The following is a 25,300-nucleotide window of genomic DNA, read 5'->3' as shown; positions in this document are numbered from 1 at the left end:
AAAAAACAAAATGGGCCAAATGGAAAAGGAGGTACAAAATCTAATAGAAGAAAACAATTTGTTAGAAATTAGAATTGGGCAAATGGAAGCTAATGACTCTAAGAGAGAGCAAGAATCAATCAAACAGAAACAAAAGAATGAAAAAAAAAAGAGGAAAACATACAATACTTCATTGGTAAAACAACTGACCTGGAAAATAGATCCAGGAGAGACAATTTAAAAATTATTGGTCTATCTGAAAATCATGATGAAAAACAGCCTGGATAGCATCTTTCAGGAAATCATCAAGGAAAACTGCCCTGAAGTCCTAGAATCAGAGGGTGAAATAGCCACAGAAAGAATCCACTGATCACCTCCTGAAAGAGATCCCAAATTGAAAATGCCAAGGAATATAGTAGCCAAATTCCAAAATTACCAAGTCAAAGAGAAAATACTGCAAGCAGCCAGAAAGAAACAATTTAAACATCATGGAACCACAGTCAGGATTACACAGGACTTTGCAGCTTCTACATTAAAAGACCATAGGTTGTGGAATATAATATTCCATAAGGCAAAGGAGCTTGGATTACAACCAAAGACCCAACAAAAATGAGCATGATCTTTCAGGGGAGAAGATGGATATTCAATGAAATAGGGGACTTCCAAACCTTCCTGATACTAAGATCAGACCTCAACAGAAAATTTGATCTTCAAATACACGACTCAAGAGAGATATAAAAAGGTAAATGGAACAGAAAAAACAAACAAACATGTTATTAATAAGGGCAAACTGTTTACTTCCCTACAAGGGAAGATGACACTTGTAACTCTTGAGAACTGTATTGTTATTATGCCATTTTAAAGGGGTATACATAGAGGGGGTGGGTATAAATTGACTTTGATGTAATGTTAAAAAAAATCTAATCAATTGGGTTAAATGGATATAAGTAAGTGGATTAATCTGATCTAAGAAAATGTACTTAGAGAAATGGAAAGAAGGAGGCAGACAAGGGTAAATTACTACAGGAAGAGGCACAAAAACCTATTACAGTAGAGGAAAAGAAGGGAGGGAGATGAGCACTGTTTGAACCTTACTCTCATCAGATTTGGCTCAAGGAGGAAATAACATAATGAGTTAGGTATAGAAATCTAACTTGCCCTATGAGCAGTAGGAGGGAAAAGGGAAAAGAAAAGGGAGGGGGGATAGAGGGAGGGAAGAAGTAGTAAGGGTAAAGGGGAAAAAAGGGAGGAAGCTAATAGAAAGGAGGAGAGACTGAGGGAGGTGGTGGTCAAAAACAAAACACTAGTAAGGAGGGAAAAGGAGAAAGGAGAAAGACAAGCATAAACAGGGGGGAAATAGCATGGAAAGAAAGACATAAATAGTAATCATAACTGTGAATATGAATGGGATGCACTCTCCCATTTGAAACGAGGGACACACACAGGGTAAAGGTAAAAGGCTAGAGTAGAATATATTATGCTTTAGCTGAAGTAAAAAAAAAAAAGCAGGATAGCAATCCTGATCTCAGAAAAAGCAAAAGCAAAAATAGATCTTATCAAAAGAGATGAGGAAGGAAACTACATCCTGCTAAAAGGCACCATAGACAATGGAGTAATATCATTATTAAACATATATGCACCAAATGGTATAGCATCCACATTCTTAGAGGAGAAGTTCAGGGAGTTACAGGAAGAAATAGACAGCAAAACTCTACTAGTAGGGGACCTCAAACTCCCCCTTTCTGGACTAGATAAATCTAACCACAAAATAAACAAGAAAGAAGTTAAGGAGGTGAATAGAATATGTTGAGTGAAGTGAGCAGAACCAGAAAACGTTGTACACAGTAACAGCCATGTTGTGTGATGACTAACGTTGATAGACTTAGCCCTTCTCAGCAATGGAAGGATCTAAGATATCTCCAAAGGTCTCATGATGGAAAATGCTATCCATATCCAAAGAAAGAACTATGGAGTTTGAATGCAGATCAAAGCATACTATTTGCTATGTTTTTCTTCTGTTTTGTTTTGTTTTTTCTTTCTTGTGGTTCCTCCTATTGGTTCTAATTCTTCCTTACAACATCACTAACATGAAAATATGTTTAATAAGAATGTATATGTATAGCCTATATTAGATTGCATGCCATCATGGGGAGGGAGGTGGGAAGGGAAGCTCAAAAGCTTAAGGAAGTCATTGTTGATAAATCAAAATAAATTAATAAAAAAAGGAAAAAAAAGAAATGTTGAGCAGGATGTTTTCAGAAAAAACCTGGGAAGACTTATATGAACTAATGCAAAATGAAGTAAGCAGACCCAGGAGAATATTGTACACAGTAACAGTAAAATTATAAGGATAATCAACTGTGAAAGACTTAGCTACTCTAATTAAGAAAATAATTGAAGACAATTCCAAAAGACCTATGATGGAAAATGCTATCCACTTCTAGAGAGAGAACTGATGAACTTTAAATGCAGATTATTAAAATTTGTTTTACTTTGTTTTCTTTTGTAACATGGCTAATATGGAAATATATTTTGCATGACTTTATGTGTATAATTCATATAAAATTTGTTGCCTTCTCAACATGGGTGGAAAGGAGGTAGAAAATTTGTAACCCAAAATGTTAATAAATGAATGTTAAAATTTTATACATAGCATAACTGACCATATCAACAACAAAACTAACAGAAATCATATGATTATCTCAATAAATGCAGAAAAAAGCTTTTGACAAAATACAATACCCATTCCCATTAAAAACACTGGAGAACACAGGAATAACTGGAGTCTTCCTGAAAATGATAGGTAGCATCTATCTAAAACCATCAGCAAGCATTACATGTGATGGAGATAAGCTAGAAGCATTTCCAATAAAATTGGGAGTGAAACAAGGATGTCCACTATCACCACTGTTATTCAATATCGTACTAGAAATGTTATAGCAGTAAGAGGAAAAAAAAGAAATTGAAGGAATTAGAATAGGCAAAGAAAAAACAAAGCTGTTACTTTTTGCAGATGATATGATCATATACTTAGAGAATCCCAGGGAACCAAGTGAAAAATTATCTGAAATAATAAACAACTTTAGCAAAGTTGTAGGATATAAAATAAACCCACATAAATAATCAGCATTTCTATATATATATTTAAAGTTACTGTAGACATTATTTGGGAGTCTACCTGCCAAAACAAACCCAAGAACTATATGAACACAATTACAAAACACATTTCACACAAATAAAGTCAGATCTAAATAATTGGAAAAATATCAGTTGCTCCTGGGTAGGCCATGCTAAAAATTCTACCTAAATTAATTTACTTATTCAGTGCCATAACAATCAAACTACCAAAAATTATTTTATAGAGGTAGAAAAAAATAAAAAAATTCATCTAGAAGAACAAAAGTTTCAGAATATCAAGGGAATTAATGAAATGAAATTCAAGGGAAGGTGGCCTAGCTGTACCAGATCTTAAATTGTATTGTAAAGCAGCAATCATTAAAACTACTTGGTGCTGGCTAAGAAATAGAATGGTAAATCAGTGGCATAGGTTAGGTACATAAGACGCAGTAGTCAATGACTATAGTAATCTAATGTTTGATAAATCTGAAGACTCCAATTTCTGGGATACAAACTCACTATTTGACAAAAACTGCTGGGAAAACTGGAAAAGAGTATGGCAGAAATTAGGTATAGACCAAAATCTTACACCATATGCCAAAATAAAGTCAAAATGGGTTCATGATTTAGATATAAAGGCTGATGTTATAAGCAAACTGGGAGAGCAAGGAATCGTACTAATCCTTCTAATAATTCTGATACTTCTTTACAACATGACTAATGTGAAAATATTTTTCATATGAATGTATATGGAGAGCCTATATCAGATTATATGCCATCTTGGGAAAGGGGGAGGGAATGGAAGGAGAGAAAATTGAAAACTCAAAACTCAAACTCAAAAGTGAATGTTGAAAATGTAAAATAAATAAATTTAAATTTAAAAATTATATATGATTGGGAAAGATTTAATAAAATAAATAAAAATTTTTAAAAATAGTTATGCAAAAATGCTCTAAATCACTAATAATTAGAGAAATACAAATTCAGACAATTCCATGGTACCATCTTATACCCATCAGATTAGCTAAGATGTCAGAAAAAGGGAAATGTCAAATGCTGGAGAGGATAGGGAAAATAGGTACACAAAAGCACTGTTGGTAGAGGTGTTAACTATTATATAATTATATAATATACATTATATAATCATTCTGGAGAACAATTTGGAAATATTCCCAAAGGGCTATAAAACTATGTATACCCTTTGATCCAGCAATACCATTACTAGGGCTATTCCCCAAAGAAATCAAAGAAAAGGAAAAAGGACCCATATGTACACAAATACTTATAGAGCTCTTTTTCTGGTGGCAAAGACTTGGAAACTGTAAGGAACTCTCCATCAGTTAGAGAATGGTTGAACAAAGTATAATATATAATTGTGATGGGAAACTATTGGGTTGTAAGAAATGATGAAGAGGATTTCAGAAAAAGCTGGGAAGACCAATATGAACTGATACAAACTGAAGTTAACAGAACCAGGAGAACAATCTATTACATGTTGTAATGATAATCCACTGTGAAAGCCTTAGCAACTCTTATCAATACAATGATCCAAGACAGTTCCAAAGGACTTATGATGAAAACTGCTATCCACCTCCAGAGAGAGAATTGATAGACTGTGGGTGCAGATTGAAGCATATTTTTTCTCTTTCTTTACTTTCTTCTCTCTCTCTCTCTCTCTCTCTCTCTCTCTCTCTCTCTCTCTCTTCTCTCTCTGTCTCTCTTTTTTGCAACATGGCTAATATAGACATATGTTTTGCATTATTTCATATATGTAATGGACACTATATTTCTTACCTTCTCAGTAGGTGGGGGAGGGAATAAGGGGATGGAAAGAATTTGGAATGGAAAATAACATTTAAAATTAAAATTTAAAAAGAAAATAATACATATATATTCACAAACATATAATTAAGATTACTATATAAACAATATTATAATGAAAATATTTTAAAAATTTTCATTTCATAAATAAAAATGATTCATTATCATCCTTCTATTTTCATCTTTATTACTTTTGTCATTATTCTCTTCTTTCTACGGGATTAAGAACTCATATGTAATATTCAGGTTTTATACAAGAAAAATATAGGGAAAAGGTATACTCTATATTTGGGTTAAAAAATGTAGTATTCCAGTAACTTAGAATGTTTAGAGTTTCCTAAAATGAACCATCATTCATTCCAAAGAATCACTTTTGTTATTTATTTTTATATAGTAAAGAACAAGAAGAAATAGCTGACAATCATCATAAAATTGTACTGTTACTCAACATGAAGATGAAAGAAAAAGCTGAAAATAGTGTTTCCACAAAAGATATATATGACAAAAAAAAACTTGAGGAAGAAAAAATCACCTATTATCAAGGTCTATTGAACGCATTAAATGATGAATTGAATGCAGAAAGGAAGCATTTAATCAGAATAAAGAAAACTTAGAGAAAATGGTAAATATCATGATCAATATTTTATAGGACTGAGAATTATAAGGACCCTTAGGGATAACCTTGATTAGCCTAATAGACCAACTGATTGAACTCATGTTCAAATTATGAGATTACAGACAAAAGTCTTGTAAGACCTTATTGGAGAACACACAGGGTCAGGTGGAAATTATTAGTGCTATGATCAACTCTTGATACCCCTGAAGTGGCAGGCCCATTGTATAATACTGGCACACTTCAGTAAACTCCTGGAAAGGTGAAGGGGATAACACACTAAATATCTAGGAAATATTAGTGCAGCTTCTCCCTTGTATAAGATACCTGAAATTACAGAGCATACCCAGATCCCACAAGAGATACCTGGAAAAGCAGATACCTTCTTCTTAAAGCAACAATTTTCTAAGAATAATGAGGCTCCTCATAGAGGAAGAAAGGTAAACTATGGTAGAGGTAAAGAGATTGCTGTGGAGTGAGAAACCTTCCTTTCTACAATCAGCAAAGTGCTGTCTAACTCAGTGATCCATTTGAGGAGTGATTTTCCTGGACAGAACTTGCTATTTTCCTGTATGTACTCGCCTTGTGGCACTACTGAGACCTGTGAATTTATTCACTGTCTACTTCTTCCTCCCCTAATACCCTAGTGTGAATTAGTATCTCTTTACCTTTTGGAAATGTCATATTCTTTTTAAATCTTATTTATTGTTTGTACTTTTATAATGAGTTTTGTCTCAAGATAAAGATAAGCTGACTCATTCTGAATATGTTTTCTTATAGAGAAATGGATAAAAAGGGAAAGTATAATAGCTACCAACGATTTTTGTTCAAAGGCTCAGTGACTAGTGAAAGAAAATTATTTCTTACCATGTCTGGAGGGCTCTGGACTTATTGAAATCCATGAATATTTGGCATAACCAGCTATTCAATATAGTAAAAGGACAAAAAGTGAACTCACAAGGCCAGCTGCTCTGGACCTTAACGAGAAAAATTGCAATGCTACCCTAAGTTCTCTAGTGACATAAAGTGGGGTTTCAAGTAGGAAAATATAAATGAAACAAATAAAATGGGGAAATTGTCCAGTGAGAGTCTAGTCCTTAGGAGCATGCACAGTACGCTCAGCTTGATACAATCCCCTATGTGGAGGCCAAGTGTGAGCCTGTTTCTGAGAAGTTCATGATGATGTTGAATGAAAGGTCCCTACTCTCTACTTGAGAACATGGACATCGAGATATTCTATAACTTTCTAGTCTACTTACTGTGTGTTAAAGAAGAGGTCATTTTATTGGCGGCTGAGACAGAAATCAGTGCACATATAAAAAGCACTGCTGGTCACATCGTTCTCTTTCCACTGATTAAGTTTGATTTGCAATCCAGCGACGCTGCCCCCATGATGTTCCGCTGAATAACAGGCAATTAATAAATGCTAGGTGACTGACTGACTGAAGGACTGAGTGAAGAGGATGAAATACTGCTCTGTGGCACGGCCCTGATGTTGCTTCTTTTCTTATGTAACTGTTCTTTCCTATTCTTGGGTGAAAGACTATTAGCGGAGACATGGAAAAGACTGATCTTGAGAGCTCTGAAAGATTGGGGGAGCCACCAAGGATCAAGGAACTAGAATCTAAGCCACAGTTTGCCTGATAGCTCTCCCAACCTTTTGAAGCTCACAGTGGTCGTTTGGTTTATTATTAAAGGAACTTATATTTCCTCGCCCTTTACTAGAGTCACATCATGCTAGCTGGAGAATCTTTGCTAAGATGGGCAAGCCAGAAACTGCCTCTCTTTTTTTTTTTTTAAAAAGAGACACATCACACTGCCTCACTGCCACTGTCACAAGATGGGGGGAGAAACAGGGAACCACTCAGGATCTGCCATCATTCTAAAATGCCACGCCCTGATGTTGGGTCACCACATGGCAGGAGGCAGTCTCCAAAGTCAGCTCTCATGCAGTCAACCAGAATGAGGAATGGTAATTTTGAGCGTGGTCCATAGTAGGGGCAGATGCTACACCAAACAAGAGTGCCATCCACTACAGCATCCTCTATGATATTTGTATATGTGGACAGAGAAAATTTTACTACCTTTAGAGTCCTCATAAGCAAAGGGTAAATGCTGGCCGATTTAGAATTAAATTTATGACATTAGGGACTTCTGTGGGTGGAACCATGATGGTGAAGTAGAGAAAGCACTCAGCTGAGCTCTCCCAACATTCGCCTCCAAACAACTTTAAAATAACACATCAAACCAAATTCTGAAATGGTAACGCCAACTAAAGAGCAGAGGAAGATATCCTTCTAGCTGAAAGGCAACATAAGAGGTAGGAAAGAGAAATCTGCAACATGGAGAAGGAGGCTGTCCCAGAGTCCAAATGGATGATACACCAGTGGAATTTGGTGGTGGCTATAGAAGCAGCAACAGCTTCATGAGTTCTCAAGTCAGAGATGATAAGGGGACCTGTCAACTGGTCAGAAAGTGATTATAGGAATCCCTTGTGCCAGCAATGGATGCAGGACCAGATGCTGTTTGGGAACTCCATTGCCTATAGTCACGTCTGGGTCATAGTTCAAGGGCAGGGAGGAGCACTTTAAGTCTGGACAGAGTGGAAGCCCTGAGGGGCAACTCTTCATTGCCTATAGCCACTTCTGGGTCATACTTCAAGGGTGGAGAGGAGCACTTTTGATCAAGAGAGAGGAGAAGCTCTGCAGGCAGTATCACTTTCAGTTCCAAGGGACAAGAGGCCCTGAGGGGCAATAGTGAGAACAATCCCAAGGGATCAGGGTCTGTTCCTGGGTAAGAACCAGGGTGCAGTCCAGGAGAGCAATGAATACATCTCTCCCTCGATCTCCAGTGGAAGCACCCAAACTCCCAAATCCCCAGAACTATCTCTGAAAACAGCTGTGCAAAAAAGCCTAAAGCTTGAGACAGTGCCTTTTCCCCTACTCATACTGGGAACAGAGGCAAACATTAATAAAGTCCCAAATCAAGAAATAGAGTGGGAAATGAGCAAACAACAGCGATAACAAAAAATAATCTGATCATAAAAAGCTACTGTGGTGACAGGGAAGATTAAGACATAAACCCAGAAGAAGACAATGAAGTCAAAACAGCTACAAGCAAAACCTCAAAGGAAAAATGTAAATTGGACACAAATGCAATAGTAATTCCTGGAAGGGTTAAAAATTATTTTCAAATTCAAGAGTTATAGAGGATAAATTAGGCAAAGAAATTAAAGCAAAGGAAGAAATTTTATGAAAAGACAACAGTTTGGCAAAAGAGTCACAAAAAAATGCTGAAGAAATTAAAACTTTAAAAAAACAGAATTGGCCAAATGGAAAAAAAAAAAGGTACAAAAGTTCACTGATGAAAATACTCCTGAAAAGGGCAGCTAGGTGGTGCAGTGGATAGAGCACTGGCCCTGAAGTCAGGAGGACCTGAGTTCAAATCCAGCTCAGACCAAACACTTGACACTTACTAAGTGTGTGACCCTGGGCAAGTCACTTAACCCCAATTACCAAAAAAAAAATACTCCTTAAAAAGTGGAATTGGACAAATGCAAATGCAAAAAGAAATACAAATACTAAAGAAAACAATTCCTTAAAATTAGAAGTGGAAGCTAATGACTCCATGAGACATCAAAAAGCAATAAAAAAAAAATCAAAAGAATGAAAAAGAGAAGAAAAACGTAAAATACCTCACAGGAAAAACAACTGACCTGGAAAATAGATCCAGGAGAGATAATTTATGAATTATTGGACTATCTGAAAGCCGTGATCAAAGAAAGATACCAGACATCATAGTTAAAGAAATTATCAAGGAACACTGCCTGATATCTTAGATTCATAGAGCAAAATAGAAATTGAAAGAAGACACTGATTCCCTCCTGAAAGACATCTTTAAAAAAAAACTTTGAGGAATATTCTAGCTAAATCTCAAAGCTCCAAGTCAAAGAGAAAATATTTCAAGAAGCTAAAAAAATATCATGGAGCCACAGTCAGGATCACACAAAATTTAGCAACTTTCACATTGAAGGAGAGAAAGATTTAGAATGTGATATTTTGGAAGGCAAGGAAGCTAGAATTACAACCAAGAATAACTTACCTGGCAAAACTGAGTGTAAGCTTCAAAGAAAAACAATGAATATTTAATGAACTAGAAGACTTTTACGCATTCCTGAGGAAAAAACAAGAGCTAAATGGAAAATCTGACATTCAAACACAAGACTCAAGAGAAGTATAAAAAAGTAAACATGGAAAAGTAATCATAAGGGACTCAATAAAATTAAACTTCATAAATTACAAGGAAAAACGATACATGTAACTCCTAAGAACTTTATCATTATTAGGGCAGTTAAAAAGGAGTTCACATAGAGGTCATAGATATGAGTTGGTTATGTTGGAATCATCTCCAAAAAAAGTGAAGGAGAAAGATGTTTGCACTAACAGAAAGGGAAAAGGAGAGGTAGAACAGGAAAAATTTTCTTACATAAAAGATGCACACAAGGAAAAGCTTTTACAATGGAGGAGATATTTGGGGGTAGCAATGCTTGAACCTCATTCTTGTCAGAATTGGTTCAAAGAGGGATATACATATATATATATATATACATATATATATATATATATATATACACACACGCACACGCACACGCACACACACATGCATATATATATACATGTATATGTACATATATACACATATACACATTCATTTGTATGTAAAAATTTAATTTACCCAATAGGGAAATAGAAGGGAAGGGGCAGAAGAGAAAAGGGGAAAATGATAAAAGGGAGGGTAGAATAAGGGAGATAGTGGTTAGAATCAAAATAGACTTTTGAGGAGGAGCAGGAGAGAGAGAGAGAGAGAGAGAGAGAGAGAGAGAGAGAGAGAGAGAGAGAAGAGAGAGAGAGAAGAAATGGAATGGAAGGAAATTGTTGAATTGTTGTTTGGGAGTTTTTCAGTTATACTCAACTTTTCATGACCCCATTTGGGGTTTTCTTGGCAGAGATGCTGGAGTCATTGACAATTTCCTTCTCCAGATCATTTTATAGATGGTGAAACTGAGGCAAATAGGGTTAAGTGAATTGCCCAGGGTCACACAGCTAGTAAGTATCTAAGACCGAATGTGAACTCATGAAGATGAGTCTTCCTGATTCCACGCCTGGGGCTCTAACCACTGTGCAACCTAGTTGCCCTGTGGCATCGAAATACACAGCAGTATTAACTGTGAGAGTGAATGGGGTGAGCTTACCCCTAAAACAAAAGCAGATAGCAAAATAGATTCGAAACCAGAATCCAACACTATGTTCTTTACAAGAGACGCAGTTGAAACAGAAAGAAACACACTGTGCTAAAATAAAGGTTAAGAGAAGAATCTAAGCTTCAGCTGAAGTGAAAAAAAGTCAGGGACAGCAATCATGATCTCATACAAAGCAAAAACAAAAACAGACCTAATTAAAAAATAATCAGGGAAGCTACATTATGTTAAAAGGTACCATAGACAATTTATAACATCAAAAAATTTTACAGTAAGTTTCTCTGATAAAGCCTTATTCTTCAAATATATACTGTACATAGAAACAGAGTCAAATTTATAAAAATAAGAGTAATTTCCCAATTAATAAACTTTAAAGGATGTACAGTTTTCAGAAAAAAAATCAAAGTTATCTATAGCAATATTAAAAAATGCTTTAAATCACTATTGATTAGAAAAAATACAAGTTAACAACTCTGAGGTATCATCTCACACCTATTAGAAGTGACAGATGCTGGAGGAGATAAGGAAAAATAGGTACACTAATGAATCCCTGGTGGAGTAGGGACCTGTTCCAACCATTCTGAAGAACAATTTGGAACTAGGCCCAAAGGTTTATAAAACTGTGCATATCCTTTGACTCATACCAGTACTAGGTCTATATCCCAAAGAGTTTGAAGAAAAAAGAAAAGGATCTATATGTACAAAAAAGCCTATGGGATGCTCATTAATTGGAGAATGGCTGAACAAGTCGTGGCATAAGATTCTGATGAAGCACAACTGTGCTGTAAGAAATGATGAGGGGTGTGGTTTCAGAAAAACATGGCAAGACCCATACGAACTGAGGCAATGTGAAGTGAGAAGAACCAGAAGGTAGTCACTGTACACAGTAACAGCAATGTTGTAATGATAATCAGCTGTGAAAGACTCGGCTACTTTAATCGGGACAATTTCAAAGGACTCATGATGAAAAATACTATGCACTTCCAGAGACAGAACTGACGAGCTCTGAATGCCGATTGAAACATACTTTTTAAAAACATTTTTATTGTTTTATTTTGTGTTTTCTTTTGCAACAAGGATAATATGAAAATATGTTTTGCATAACTTCACAGTTATAATCAATATCAAATTGCTTACCTTCTCAAGGAGTGTGGAAGGAGAGAATTTTGAATTAAAATTTTTTATAATGATTCTTAAAAAAAAATTTACATGTAATGGGGGAAATGTAAAAAAAATTATGTAATTGGAAAATTGGGCAGGTGGGCAGCTCAGTGGGCAAAGTTCTGGGCCTAGAGTCAGGAAGATTGATCTTCCTGAATTCACATCTGGCTCAGACACTTCCTACCTATGTGACCCTGGGCAAGTCATTTAACTCTGTTTGCTTCAGTTTCCTCACCTGTAAAATGAGCTGGAGAAGGAAATGGCAAACCACTCTAGTATCTTTGCCAAGAAAACCCCAAATAGGATCACAAAGAGTTAAACACAACTAAACGACTGAACAAACAACAATTGAAAAATATTTAATGAAACAAAAATAATTTTAAAAGATAAATGTGTGATATTATTCTAATCAACACTGTTTTAACCCCCAATAAAAAACATTTCCCCAAATCCTCCAATGGAATTTTTCATTCTGTGCAGAGAGATATTTTCTTCACAACATTTGAAAAGTTGAATTTTATTTGTTAATTTTTTTCCCTATGCATGTTTTTCCTCAAATCCTACTAAATAAAAATAAATGGTGATTTGATCTAAAGAAAATTTATAAACAAATATAAAAATATTTTCTTTATCAAAATATTATAGCTTGTCTTTGAGAAGTTTACTATGTTTATCAATATAGATTGCTGATTTAAAAAAACAAAAAGAAAATGAAATTAAGAAGAGTCTTACAAAGAAGAAAGAAGTGTCCAAAATGATTGCTGAAATAGCAGAAATAAAGGAAGAATTCAAGCGCAGAACACAGGTAAGAATAAAACAGCTTATTGATATATTGAACATTGTCAGTCCATTAGCATTTAAGTTGAAGGTTTTGAAGAGTTAAATATTGCTCCATATAATTCTTGACAGTAGATTGATGCCTTAGTATTTTTGATGATGCATTTTAAAAATTGTAATGTGTATGTGCCTTTACATGTCATCGTATCTTAGATGCAAGGGATACATACTGAGCCTTACAAATGAATTACTTATCATGATGATGAAGTTGGAGAAAACGCTATGGGATATGTTTTGGAACTTATACAAAATTACCTAAATTCTTTGAAGTAGATCATATTTTATTGAGATTGCTTTGATTTAAAATTGTATAATAATCACAGGCATTCATCTCTGTTCCATGAAGGTTAATTGATTAAGACGATCATTCAGAATTTGTGAAAAAATTGAAGAGAAGTAGGCTAAACTTTACTTTGTATTATTTGAGAAAAAGGAATCCATAAGTGGGAAATGTTTACCTACTTAAATTCTCAAACATGTCAGAATTCTCCAGGCTTAGTAAGAACTTTAAAATACTTTATTTCATTTGAGCCTCAGGATAATTCTTATTCCCATTGTATAGATAAGGAAACTCAGGCTCAGAGAAATTAATTGACTTTCCTATTGTTGGTAGACATCACAGGCAGGATTCAAATACAGGTGTTCATGAGTGACTCAACAGAAATAGGAAAGTTCAGAATAGGAGTAGTTTTTTGGGGAGGAAAGATAGTAAATCTTGTTTGTAGCATGTTGAGATAGGGGTGCTTATGTGACAACCAGTTTGAAATGTACAACAGATGGGTGTGATACAGACTTCAAGGGAAGAGAAGTTATTGAGTTATAATAGCAAAATGAGAGTCTTGATGTGGGTAGTGAGAAGCATTAAGTATGCTTACCTCCTTCTCTAGGACATTTGAAATGGAAAGAAAAAAAAAGGAATAGTCAGTATTGGAAAGGGCTATTAGGATCCTTAGGAGAAATCTAGGTTTTAGTTCATGCAAGAAGGTGAAAAAAATATTAGGGATGAAAAACACAGCTCTTGGGGCAACTAGGTGGCGTAATGGATAGAGCTCTCGTCTTGGAGTCAGGAGTACCTGAGTTCAAATCCGGCCTCAGACACTTGACTCTTACTAGCTGTGTGACCCTGGGCAAGTCACTTAATCCTGATTGCTTCACCAAAATGCAAAAAGAAGAAAGAAAAAGAAAAATACATCTCTGGAAATGAGGGTCTTCATGGAATGATGAAATTGGTAGTCAAAGGAAGATAGGGATTTTGGGAAGGGATGGAATGAATTGGAGTGAATAGGTACGAGAGTAGGGGTAGGGGTTCAGTAACAAAAGAATGGATCTAGTGAATAGAACAATTTGTCTGAATGGCAGAAATCAGGGGACTAGGAAGTTGAGAAATTGACTGCAGGGGAAACATTTTATGGCAACCATGTAAGTGGCTAGTTCAAAAGCTTCTAAGTTCAAATATCTCCAAAGTTCCATATGTAATTTTAATTGTATGGTGGAAGTTTCTACAATTTAATCGCTTTGATTTCTTGGTCAGCCCCACAGGGTAGGGAAGGATGGGATCAAGTAGAAACCGAACCTATTCCCCAGACCCATAAGCTGAAAAGAACGGTGGAGATTGAGACTAGACTTCACAAGTCACAATCAGCTTACGTTGTTTTCTACTTCTTCAAATTCTACCAGGTTAAGACTTTGAGGGAGACAAACTTTGTGGCAGTAGAGTGAGTGAGTAATGAGCCTTTTCACTTTTTCAAATGGACTCCCAAGTGATATCTTAGCAGCATTTGAGTCTTCTTGGTTCCAAGTTTGAAAAGAGCAAAGCAATTTGATCAGACTCTCCTTTTCTTTTAACATTATTAATGGAAGCCATTTGGGGCTCATTGGAAACAATGACAGTTTCTCCTAGCATTCTTGGAGTAGAATTATCTGTGCTTGTTTGAAATAAGAAGCACTATAAGAAGGGTCACTATTCCCTTGGTGCCACTCAAAGAGCATTCACCCTACAAGTATTCTCTGTAATCAGGACAGTGGGGATAATGTCCCCTGCCCATTCAGTGGAACTGAGCCATCAAAATGAATCCTAGAATTCTTGTTGGATATCAAGTCATGTCATTTTAATAGGCAATCACTGAACAGACTGTGGAGCAGGGAGATCTGGAAGATGGAATGAAACAGTTGCAAAAACAGTATGAAGAGGACTTGAAACAAACAGAGGAACTAATTAAAATGAGGTATTACATTGTCTTTTGGTTCATGTATTTGTAGATGGCCACATGTTTCTTTGAGTAATTGAAAGCATTTTGTACACCTGGATACATTTAATAATAATTGCTTGATTTACTATATCATAGGTCACATCAATGTTATAGACAAGATTAAGCTCAATCCTTCCAAGTAATTGATTTTGTCCTATAATGGCTTTTGTCCGATAAGTGTTTAAGTCATGGTCTCTGAACTTAGTTCAGAGTTCAGCTAGCCTGTAAAAATTCAGTTCTCCTGCCTCAAGGAATTTAACTGATCGTGGAGAATGCATGTGAACACAAAAGGAGTTTGGGTCTCATAGGTTCTCTGGTTTGCTTTCCAAAAGTCTGGGGTACCATGTTGCACCTACACTCAGGCGATGAGGACTTCTCAGTCTCATGGGGGAACCAGAAGGGTCATTGCTAGCCCCTATTATGGAGCTTCCAACCAATCATGTAGCTCCCTGTGTCTCAGCTCTGTAACCAATCACCTTGCCTATAATCCCTTGATATCTCTCTTGCTACATTCTTTGTTCTCTACTCCCCAAAACCTATATAAGGGAAACTATCTTTTTACTTATGAGCTTTGGCATTAATGGAGGCAATCCATTGACTCATTTATTGACAGGTCACATGCCCCTGCTAATAAATGTTATCTTGCTCAGAGAGCTATCTCACTTTACCTATTTGTTAAAATTCAAACGTGACATTATACAACTTTTTTATAGTGATCTTTGTAAGAAGAGACTAAAGATAACAGCTTTGCAAGAGACTAGGTGCCTGGAATGTGTGCAAATGGGTTGGCCTCACTTTTTTTTCTTGCTGCTTCAAATTTCAACTTGTCCCTGGAAAATATATTATTGTAACTTGTTCCCTACACACACACTCAAATAGTTATACTCCTGTTGCCAGAGAGGTAAATACCAGCATAGAGGAAAACCGGGGTCTTGCCTCAGCTGAGTCCCAGGGACTTTGATGCATACATGCAGAAAACACTTGCCTCAGGCCCACAGCTATTTGTTTTCTGACTTATCTTTGAAGGAGACCACTGTTGCTCATAAACCTCAGCAGGGTTGTTATCTTTGGTGCTAGGCTTCCTTCATTTTGCTGAAATATTCTTCAGAGTGATATCTATGGAGACTTGTCTTCTATAAAGATAGCCTTATAGAATTTAACCTTTGGGGCAGCTAGGTGGCGCAGTGGATAGAGGGTCCTCAAACACTTTTGGGATCCATGGATAGATTTCAGGAGAACCTGAGTTCAAATCCGGCCTCAGACCAAACACTTGACACTTACTAGCTGTCTGACCCTGGGCAAGTCACTCAACCCTAATTGCCTAAAAAAGCAAAAAAAAAAAAAAAGAGAGAGAGAGAGAGAATTTAACCTTTGAACAATCTTACCGCTAAAGGGTCTGCCCCAACATTCTTGGGATTATGAGTTGTATGCATCCTCCTAGAAAGAGTTGTTAGCATAGTATCAAGGTATAAGTAATTTGTCTTTCATGTGCTCAGAAGAACAGGACATCTTCACTGGGAGCCACTAGACCATGTGACTGTGGGGGCTAGAGGGAATCAGGAAGATGGAGCTAATGGGGCTACCATGTGTTGATCTGGGGCCTGGAATAGGAGTTGCTCACAAGCTAGCCAATCCACAGGTTCTTCCCTAAGTCATAATGTTCGAAGGCCCCATGTGCCATGCTCAAATACCAACTTGGTTCACCCTATAAATGAAGGTGATTCAATATCATATTTTTGAGTAAGAAAAGAAGAGCTGCCCAAATCCCCCCTCCAAGAAAAAAAATTCCCCAACAAAACAGACCCTGCTCTCAAGAAACTAATGGTCTAACAGGGAGACAACATGCAAAAAACTATACACAAACAAGATATAGACAGGATAGACTGAGAATAATCTCAAAGGAAGGACACTAACATTAAGAAGGACCAGCAAAGGATTCTTGCAGAAGCTTGTCTTTATCTGCAACTTGAAATAAGCAGGAAAGCTAGAAGGTAGAAATGAGGAATGAGGGGATTCCATACATAGTATGAGAGGAAGTGAAAATTCATGGAGTCAGGAGATGGAATGCCTTGTGTGAGTCACAACGAAGAGGCTAGTTTTACTGGATCACAGAGTATATGGAGGGTAGTCAGATGTAAGAAGACTGGTAAGGTAGGAAGGGGCTAAGTTGTGAAGGGCTTTACAAACCATAGGGGATTTTATATTTAATCCTGAAAGTGATGGGGAGCCACTGGAATTTATTGAACAGGGGAATGACGTGGTCAAACCGATATTTTAGGAAGGTCGCCTTGGCAGCTGAGTGGAGGATGCATTGGATTGCAGAAACACTTGAAGCAGAGGGATCAACAGAAAGCCATTGCAATGGTTCCAGCAAGAGAGGATGAGAGCTTGCACCAGTGTGGTAGCAGGTTTAGAAGAGAGACAGAGGCATAACATAATGTAACATAATGTTATGAAAGTAGAATTAAAAGGGATTGGCAACTGATTGGATATGAGAATGGGGGATGAGAGAAAGCGAGAAGTTGAGGATGACCTAGGTTGTGAGCCTGGTTAACTAGGAGTATTGTTGTGTTCTTGACAATGACAGAGAAGTTAGGAAGGGTTTGGGAAGAAAGAGAATGAGTTCAGTTCTGGACATATTGAACTTAAGTTGTCTATGGAATATCAAGTCTGAGATGTCCAAAAGGCAACTGGAGAGGAGAGACTAGAAATCAGAAGAGAGGTTAAAGATGGACAAGGTAAATCTGAAAGTCATCAACATAGAGACGATAATTGAATTTATGGTGCTGATGAGATGAAGTGAAAGCTAGATAATCTCAGGACGTACAAAATCACTCTACTACTACTACTAACCAGTAGTATTTAGCACTACTAACAAGTACAACAGAATTCATCCTCCACCTAAGCAGACATACTCACAATGACTACTTTGGAGAAGATTATGAATAAATGCCACCCAGCTTCCTAAGAGACAATCCTATATTGAAACAAATCCTAGAATCATGGACTTATAGTTAGAAGGTCATTTAGACCAACCCTTTCCCAAATCACGAAACCTATCTACAACATCCCCAGCAATTAGTTGTCCAGCATATACTTGGAGACCTTAGAGACTCACTGACCCGAAGGTAATCCAGTTGACTTTTGGACAGTTCCCACTGTTAGGAAGTTTTTCCTTATGTTGAACTTTGTATTGAATTTATCTTCTTGTAACTTTCATCTACTGGTAACTTTCATTTCTCCAGCACTGAGAAAAACAAGTCTAATCTCTTTTTCATACCATTACCCTCTAACCCAGAGAGGTAAACACCAACATAAAGGACAACCGAGGTCTTGCCTCAGCTGAGTCCCAGGGACTTTGATGCATACATGCAGAAAACACTTGTCTCAGGCCCATAGTTATTTGTTTTCTGACTTATCTTTGAAGGAGACCACTGTTGCTCATAAACCTCAGCAGGGTTGTTATTTTTGGTACTAGGCTTCCTTCATTTTGCTGAAGTATTCTTCAGAGTGATATCTATGGAGACTTGTCTTCTATAAAGATAGCCTTATAGAATTTAACTTTTGGGGCAGCTAGATGGCGCAGTGGATAGAGGGTCCTCAAACACTTTTGGGATCCATGGATAGATTTCAGGGTGTCTAAGAACTTGGAACTTCAAATATTTTAATAACTATATTTCAAAATAATTGGCTTTTTTTGGTCATCCTATGTGTTTTATTTCTTCCACTTAAAAACCTTATTCTGAGAAAAGGTACCTAGATTATGCCAGACTTCCAAAACAGTTCATTGTACAAAAAAGTTTAAAACCCCATTTTCTAAAATTTGAAGACTGGTGCAAGGTTTCTTCTGAATCGTCCCTCCTTCAGGCTAAGCATCTCTAGTTTTTTGGGTTTTTTAAAAATTTTTTTTCCAAATGAAGATTTTATGACATAAATTCTAATCCTTTATAATACTAGTTGCCCTTTTTTAAAGTCTTTTTTAAAATTTATTTTGATTTATCAACAGTCACTTCCATAAGCTTTTGAGTTTAAAATGTTTCTCCAAGGGCGGAACCAAGATGGCAGAGAGAAAGCAGTTACTTGCTTGAGCTCTTCCCCCAAACCCTCCAATACCTGTAAAAAATTGCTCTAAACAAATTCTAGAGCAGCAGAACTAACAAAAAAAGAGAGTGAAACAAATTTCCAGCCCAAGATTGGAAAGTTCTATTGCCTAGGGCTGGGAGAGGAACACAGTTCAGCATGGGCATGCAGACAAAGGCCAGGCCTCAGCAAACTTGGAGCAGTCCTTGGGACTGAATCACAGCCAGCTGTGGCAGTTTCTAGACTTCTCAACCCACAAACTCCAAAGACAACTTTGAAGGTTAGTAGGAAAGGTCTGTGACCAAGGAGAGAGAGAAGCTCGGCCCCCTCCCCAGTCTCAGTGCAGCCCTGGGGCGGTGGCTGCTTCTGGAGCCCTTGGCCCACAGACAGAGGTGCAATTGAGTGGCTGATCAGAGAGAGATTGCAGGGATTTTCTTGCTGGTGCTGAGGCAGGATTCTCTCCCTTTGCCTGTGCTTGGATTTGGGTGGCGATCCTGGGGGGAGGAGGAGCACTGGCGTGATGGAGCTTGTAGTGGAGGTGCAGAGAGAATCCTCCTCACAGTTGCAAGGCAGAAAAGAATGCTTGTGGTCACTCATAAATCAGATCACAGGACAGGAAAGTAGTAAACACCTTACCCTTGATCCTATCAACTTAGAAGAGCTGAAAATTTTCAGATCCCTAGAAATATCTCTGAAAACAGCTGCACAAAACCCCCAAATCTCAGGGCAGTATACCCTACACACTGGAAGCAGACCCCTACCTTAACAAAGAGTTTAAAACTCAAGTAATTGGCTGAGCAAACTGTGCAAAAAAAGTCAGATCATAGAATCTTTCCTTGGTGACAAAGAAGATCAAAACATACAACCAGAAGAAGACAACAAAATCAAAACTCTGACATCCAAAGCCTCCAAGAAAAGTAGGAATCAGTTCCAGGCCATCAAAGAGCTCAAAAAGGATTTTGAGAAGCAAGTAAGAGAAGTAGAGGAAAAACTGGGAAAAGAAATGAGAGTGATGCAAGAAAATCGTGAAAAACAAGTCAACAGCTTGCTAAAGGAGACTCAAAAAATACTGAAGAAAATAACACTTAAAAAATAGCCTAACCCAAATGGCAGAAGAGGTCCAAAAGGTCAATGAGGAGAAGAATGCCTTAAAAAGTAGAATTGGCCAAATGGAAAAGGAAGTCCAAAAGCTCACTTAAGAAAATAATTCCTTAAAAACTTAGATTGGAGCAAATGGAAGCTAATGACTTTATGAGAAATCAAGAAACTATAAAAATTTTAATATCCATCAATATTAAACTTGTTTTATATCTCTTCACTGATGCCAATCAATATTCAGTAGATAGCTAAAAAATACTTGAGATTGATATGCATTGCCTACTCTTGATCTTTGTCTACTGGGAATATAAATGGTTTATGATGTCACATACGTGTGTGCACAAGTGTGCATCTTCTCCTTTAAAATATTTTGTATTATTAATGTATTTTGGCCTCTTTTATTTCTAGGCATAACTATGAAGCTTCCCTTAAAGAATTTATAGAAACATCTAAAATAAAACAAGCAGATCTTCTTACAAGAATAAGACAGGTGAGAAGATCAACATCATGTTTCTTTAAGAAATTGGTTTCATTTTTAAACATCTAACAGTGAAGGATATAAAAATTGTCCAAAATTAATGTATATATTTGTGATACCTTAAAATAAGGGAGAGTTGAATTTTTGATAAGTAATGAAAGTCATGAGCAATCACAGTTTGGAAAAAAATATCTTAATCTTCCCCAAAGCATGTTAAATATGAAAGAGTAGAAACTCTCCGTATGTGAGAATAAACTATATTTGATTGAGAAATTTCCACGTGGCTCGACTGATTTCACTTTGTAAGCTTTGAAAACAAAGAGGAAAGCAATTTTCAACCTGCCTCTAAATGGTTCTTTCCTTGCTGAGTGTACCAAGGAAGCCATGGAAATCTAGTCCACCATCAACTGATGTTATTGAAGAAAGACAAGAAATACATGCATTCTCTCCATCAAGACTTAGGGGTTTTTTAATATCTGTTAAAAGAAATATAATAGACATATAGTACAGGTGATATCCATCCCCACTCCCTATGGAACATTCTGAGAGTCACCATTCCTGGTTCTAAGCAGCCACATGGAAGCTTTGGGAGACCTGCTTCTGGCCATAGTAACACAGCACTGAGGGACTCACACTTTGAGATGATGAAGAATTTCTGTTCTGACATCTGAGCCAGAGGAGCTGATAACTCAGTAGATGTACAGCTTGACTTGCCCTGCCCTCCATCTCTCTTTTCCTTTCCAGTAGGTCAGGATTCTTTCGCTAGAGTCAGGTAGCAGGAAGTTTGGCTTACACTGAGCCCCTTCATACTAGCCTTCATGCAGTAGTATTCACATACTTTCTAAAGCCTGATCTTGAACTGCCTCATTTGTGGGTTGTTGTTGTTATTTTCTGATTTTCGGAGAATGAGTAACAAGACATAGACACACTTAAGGTTGGAGGCTATCTCATGAGTTTGAGAGGTCCACAGGTACTGGGTCCTATAAGAGAAGTAACTAGCTGCAGCACTGGCAGGAGTTGGCAACAGAGGAAGCTTCTATATCAGAAAAAGAAGAGCCATTGAGAAGTCCTTTGCCCAAGCCCGGCAGTTTTTAACAGCAAACGTATTGGGAGTAGTGAAATATAAAATGCCTAATTAAACAGGCCTGAAAAAAACAAACTGCTTTTTGTGCTCGTGAGGTTTAATTATCAATGTCCCCAAATATTGTAAGAGTAGGTATAAAGTAAGTCACTGAATCCTTTTAAAACTTTGTTTTGGTCAGGTGCACTCTTATCGGTGTCCTATGTTTGGTATTCTTTTTGCGCGTAGGAATAAATTACCTAACGCATGCCAAATTTACTGTATATTGAGCACCTTTTTTACTCCTTCCTTTCTGGGGACACCCCAGACATGAGCTATGAATAAAATTGTCTTTGGGGTATTGGGAAGAGGAATTCAATGAATCAAAGAGTATGAGAATAGGGAGCCTAAATACTCTTATTAAAGACAGGCTTTCCCATGGCTTAACCTGTTCCAAACTGTGTACAGAATGGTACTGAATGAGGAATGTGCTCAGCTCCCTGCCCACTGTTGGCCCAGGTTACAGAGACAACACCATTTAGTGAAAAAAAGTCATCTTACAGTCAGCAAACTTGGGATCAAGTCATAGCTATGATATTTATTAGCTTTGTGACCCTGAACAAGTCATTTGCCTTTCTATCTCAGGTTCTTCATCTATAAAATGAAGGTTAGAATAGTTATAATGTTTGGGTGAAAGAGTTGTTATGACACAAGCACTTTGTTTTTCTTTTTTCTTTTTTTTTCCTTTTGGCAGTCAGGGTTAAGTGAGTTGCCCAGGGTCACATAGCTAGTAAGTGTCAGGTGCTTGGTCTGAGGCCAGATTTGAACTCAGGTCCTCCTGACTTCAGGGCCAGTGCTCTATTCACTGTGCCATTTAGCTGCCCCAAGGCAAGCACTTTGAAGAGGTGATACACAAATGTGAAAAGGAAGCTAGATTTGAAGTCAGGATGACCTTGGTTTGAATCCTACCTCCAATCTTTAATCATAGGCAAGTTGCTTCAACCTCCCATGCTTCAATTCCCTCAACTGTACAACAAAGATAATAGTACCTGAAATATCTCCTTCACAGGGTGGTTGTGAGTATCAAAAGAAATAATGACTTCCAAAGTGCTGTAAACCTTAAAGTGATTATTTGGGGATGTAGAAACCAATGCTAGTGAATCCATGAAATAGTTGACCAAGTTTTTGAAATCTTGTTTCATAGCTGCCCTTTCCTCTGCCTCCAGAGGGCTTTGAGGGTTTTAAGTCAGCCCTGCATTTCTTAATACTCTACTGTTATGCCTCTTCAATCATATATGCTTATATTAGCTGACTCAGTGACATAGTAATAGTGGCATAATTGCTCATTTGTGATAATAATCCTAGAAATATCCTAAAATTTCAAAGTGAATTTGGGCTTAGTGAAATCAGGAGAGCTTACTTCTTTTCTGGGCCAATGCTTATACCATGGTCAAGTCAATAAACATGTATTAAATGCTGCCTGTGTTTCAGGCACTGTGAAAAGCACTGGAGATAGAAAAAGAAGAAGAGACTAAACATTTATATAGCACCCATTATTTGAGAAAGAAAGGAAGGAATGAAGAAAAAGAAAACAGAAAGAAAAAAGAAAGAGAAAAGGAAGGATGGAGGAAGGCAGGCAGGAAGGAAGGAAGAAGGAAGAAAGCATTGAGATAGATAGATAGATAGATAGATAGATAGATAGATAGATAGATAGACCAAAAAAGTCCTTGCTCCCAAGAAGCTAACATGTAAACAACTCTATACAAACAAAATATATATGGGATAATCTTAGGGGGAAGGCACTAGCATTAAGGGGTACTAGGAAAGGCTTCCTACAAAATGTGACAGAGGAAGTCAGGAAACCCAGGAGATAGAGAAGAAGAGATAGTATTCCAGGTATCCCTAGGAGACTGTCAGTGAAAATGGAGGGAGTTAGGAGATGAAGTGTCATGTTTAAGGAACAGTGAGAAAACCCACAGTTGAGACACTTTGTGCCCCACATGCTTAATATACTCTATAAAACAGGCACTTTTCAACTAAAAGCTTCAGACACCAAGTAAATATTTATTAAGTGGCTAAAGAGAAGGTGAATTCCAGATGTACAAGATGGCCAATGCAAAGACACAGAGATGGGAGATTGAGTGCCATGTGTAAGCAACAGAAAGTCAATTTGACTGGATAAAAGAGTGTGTGATAGGAAATGTGTCTAGTGTGGCAGGAGAGATATATTGTGAAAAATTCTGAAAACAAAACAGAAGAGATTATATTTTATTCTAGAGGCAACAAAAATGCCTCTAGTTGATTGAGTAGCAAAATAACATAGGAAGATCTGAACTTAAGGAGAATCTTAAGTGTGGAGGCAAAAAGTGTGGAGGAGAATCTAGAGGAGTGAAAATATGGAGATAGCAAAGAACTAGGTGAGAGGTGATGAAAACCTGAACTATATTTCAGATGACTCTGTGAGGAGACAAAAAGGGATAGATTCAAGAAATGTGGAGATAGAAATGGCAATATTTGGCAGCTGATTGGATGTGGAGGTCGAGGAAAGTGGAGAGCTAAAGATAATGCTGAGATTATCAACCTAGGAGATTGGAAGGATGGTGGTACCTCTAAAAAAATACTGAAGTTTGAAAGAAGAGAGGGTTTTTTGGAGAAAAGAATACAATTAGTTTTGGATACGTTAAGTTTGAGATGCCTTCAGGACAATAATACTTTCATCTGTCTTTCCTCCTATTCTTTCAAGGTCTTTCTCAATGATAATGATGTCATAAAGGTATATCAACACTTGCAGGTAGTTCATATCTCAAACTACTTTCTCCATCATTGTTTGTAAAGTGGTAGATGCTCCTGAGAAACATTAGGGCATATATTTAAACTGGTAAAAATCCAGTTGGAGAGATGAAGTGGTCATCTTCTTGTCTTCCTCTCCCATGGTAACCAGACAATATCCATTGCACAAGTCTGAGAACCTTTGGATGTCAAATAGATAGTTCAAGTCAATTTGAATTCTTTGCATCATGCATTGGTCCACTATTGTTCCATTATTCACAGTCCAAAAGTTTCTATGCATATGTATCTCCCCATTCTTCAGTACCATCACCGTAAGATCATATAGGCTGCTGGACTCTGTGGTGATGCCATTAACTGAAATTTCTTTAGATGGTCCCTGACTCCATCAATCACAGACAAAGGAATTTTCCTAGATCTTTCACTGAATGGTTGGATCCTGTGGGTTTCTGCTCAGGCACATTCTACATCTCACTGATTTAGTGAGAACATACTTGTCCTCAATTTCTGCCTCAATGACTTCTTCCATTCTTCTGATACTGGGGAATCTCCAAAGTCAAATTTCTCTCCATCCACCTCCTCAATTCCCACCCCATCTATGCAATCATTATAGAAACACACATTACAAAGGGAAAGACTTTCAAAGATGTAAATTAATGCACAAATTAAATATAAAGGACATATGAAGAAAGATGCTATCTGTATCCAGAGAAAGAACTGATAAATAGAAGTATGTATAGAATAATCTACATATAGCTTCCTA

General features: G+C 37.0%; 1 protein-coding gene across 1 annotated transcript in view; it reads left to right on the top strand.

Annotated features, from left to right (window-relative positions):
- CCDC175 (coiled-coil domain containing 175) overlaps positions 1 to 25,300 on the top strand; it is a 108,189-nt gene that overhangs the window by 26,691 nt on the left and 56,198 nt on the right. Inside the window, 5 exon segments of the mRNA XM_020986157.2 lie at positions 5,312 to 5,499; positions 5,502 to 5,539; positions 12,631 to 12,753; positions 14,901 to 15,010; positions 20,621 to 20,702. Of these exon segments, the coding sequence (XP_020841816.2) occupies positions 5,312 to 5,499; positions 5,502 to 5,539; positions 12,631 to 12,753; positions 14,901 to 15,010; positions 20,621 to 20,702 (541 nt within the window).

This window comes from Phascolarctos cinereus, unplaced genomic scaffold, assembly GCF_003287225.1.
Source record: "Phascolarctos cinereus isolate Bilbo 61053 unplaced genomic scaffold, phaCin_HiC Scaffold_3;HRSCAF=262, whole genome shotgun sequence".
Classification (NCBI taxonomy): Eukaryota; Metazoa; Chordata; class Mammalia; order Diprotodontia; family Phascolarctidae; genus Phascolarctos; species Phascolarctos cinereus.
This window is presented reverse-complemented; position numbering and strand designations above follow the sequence as displayed.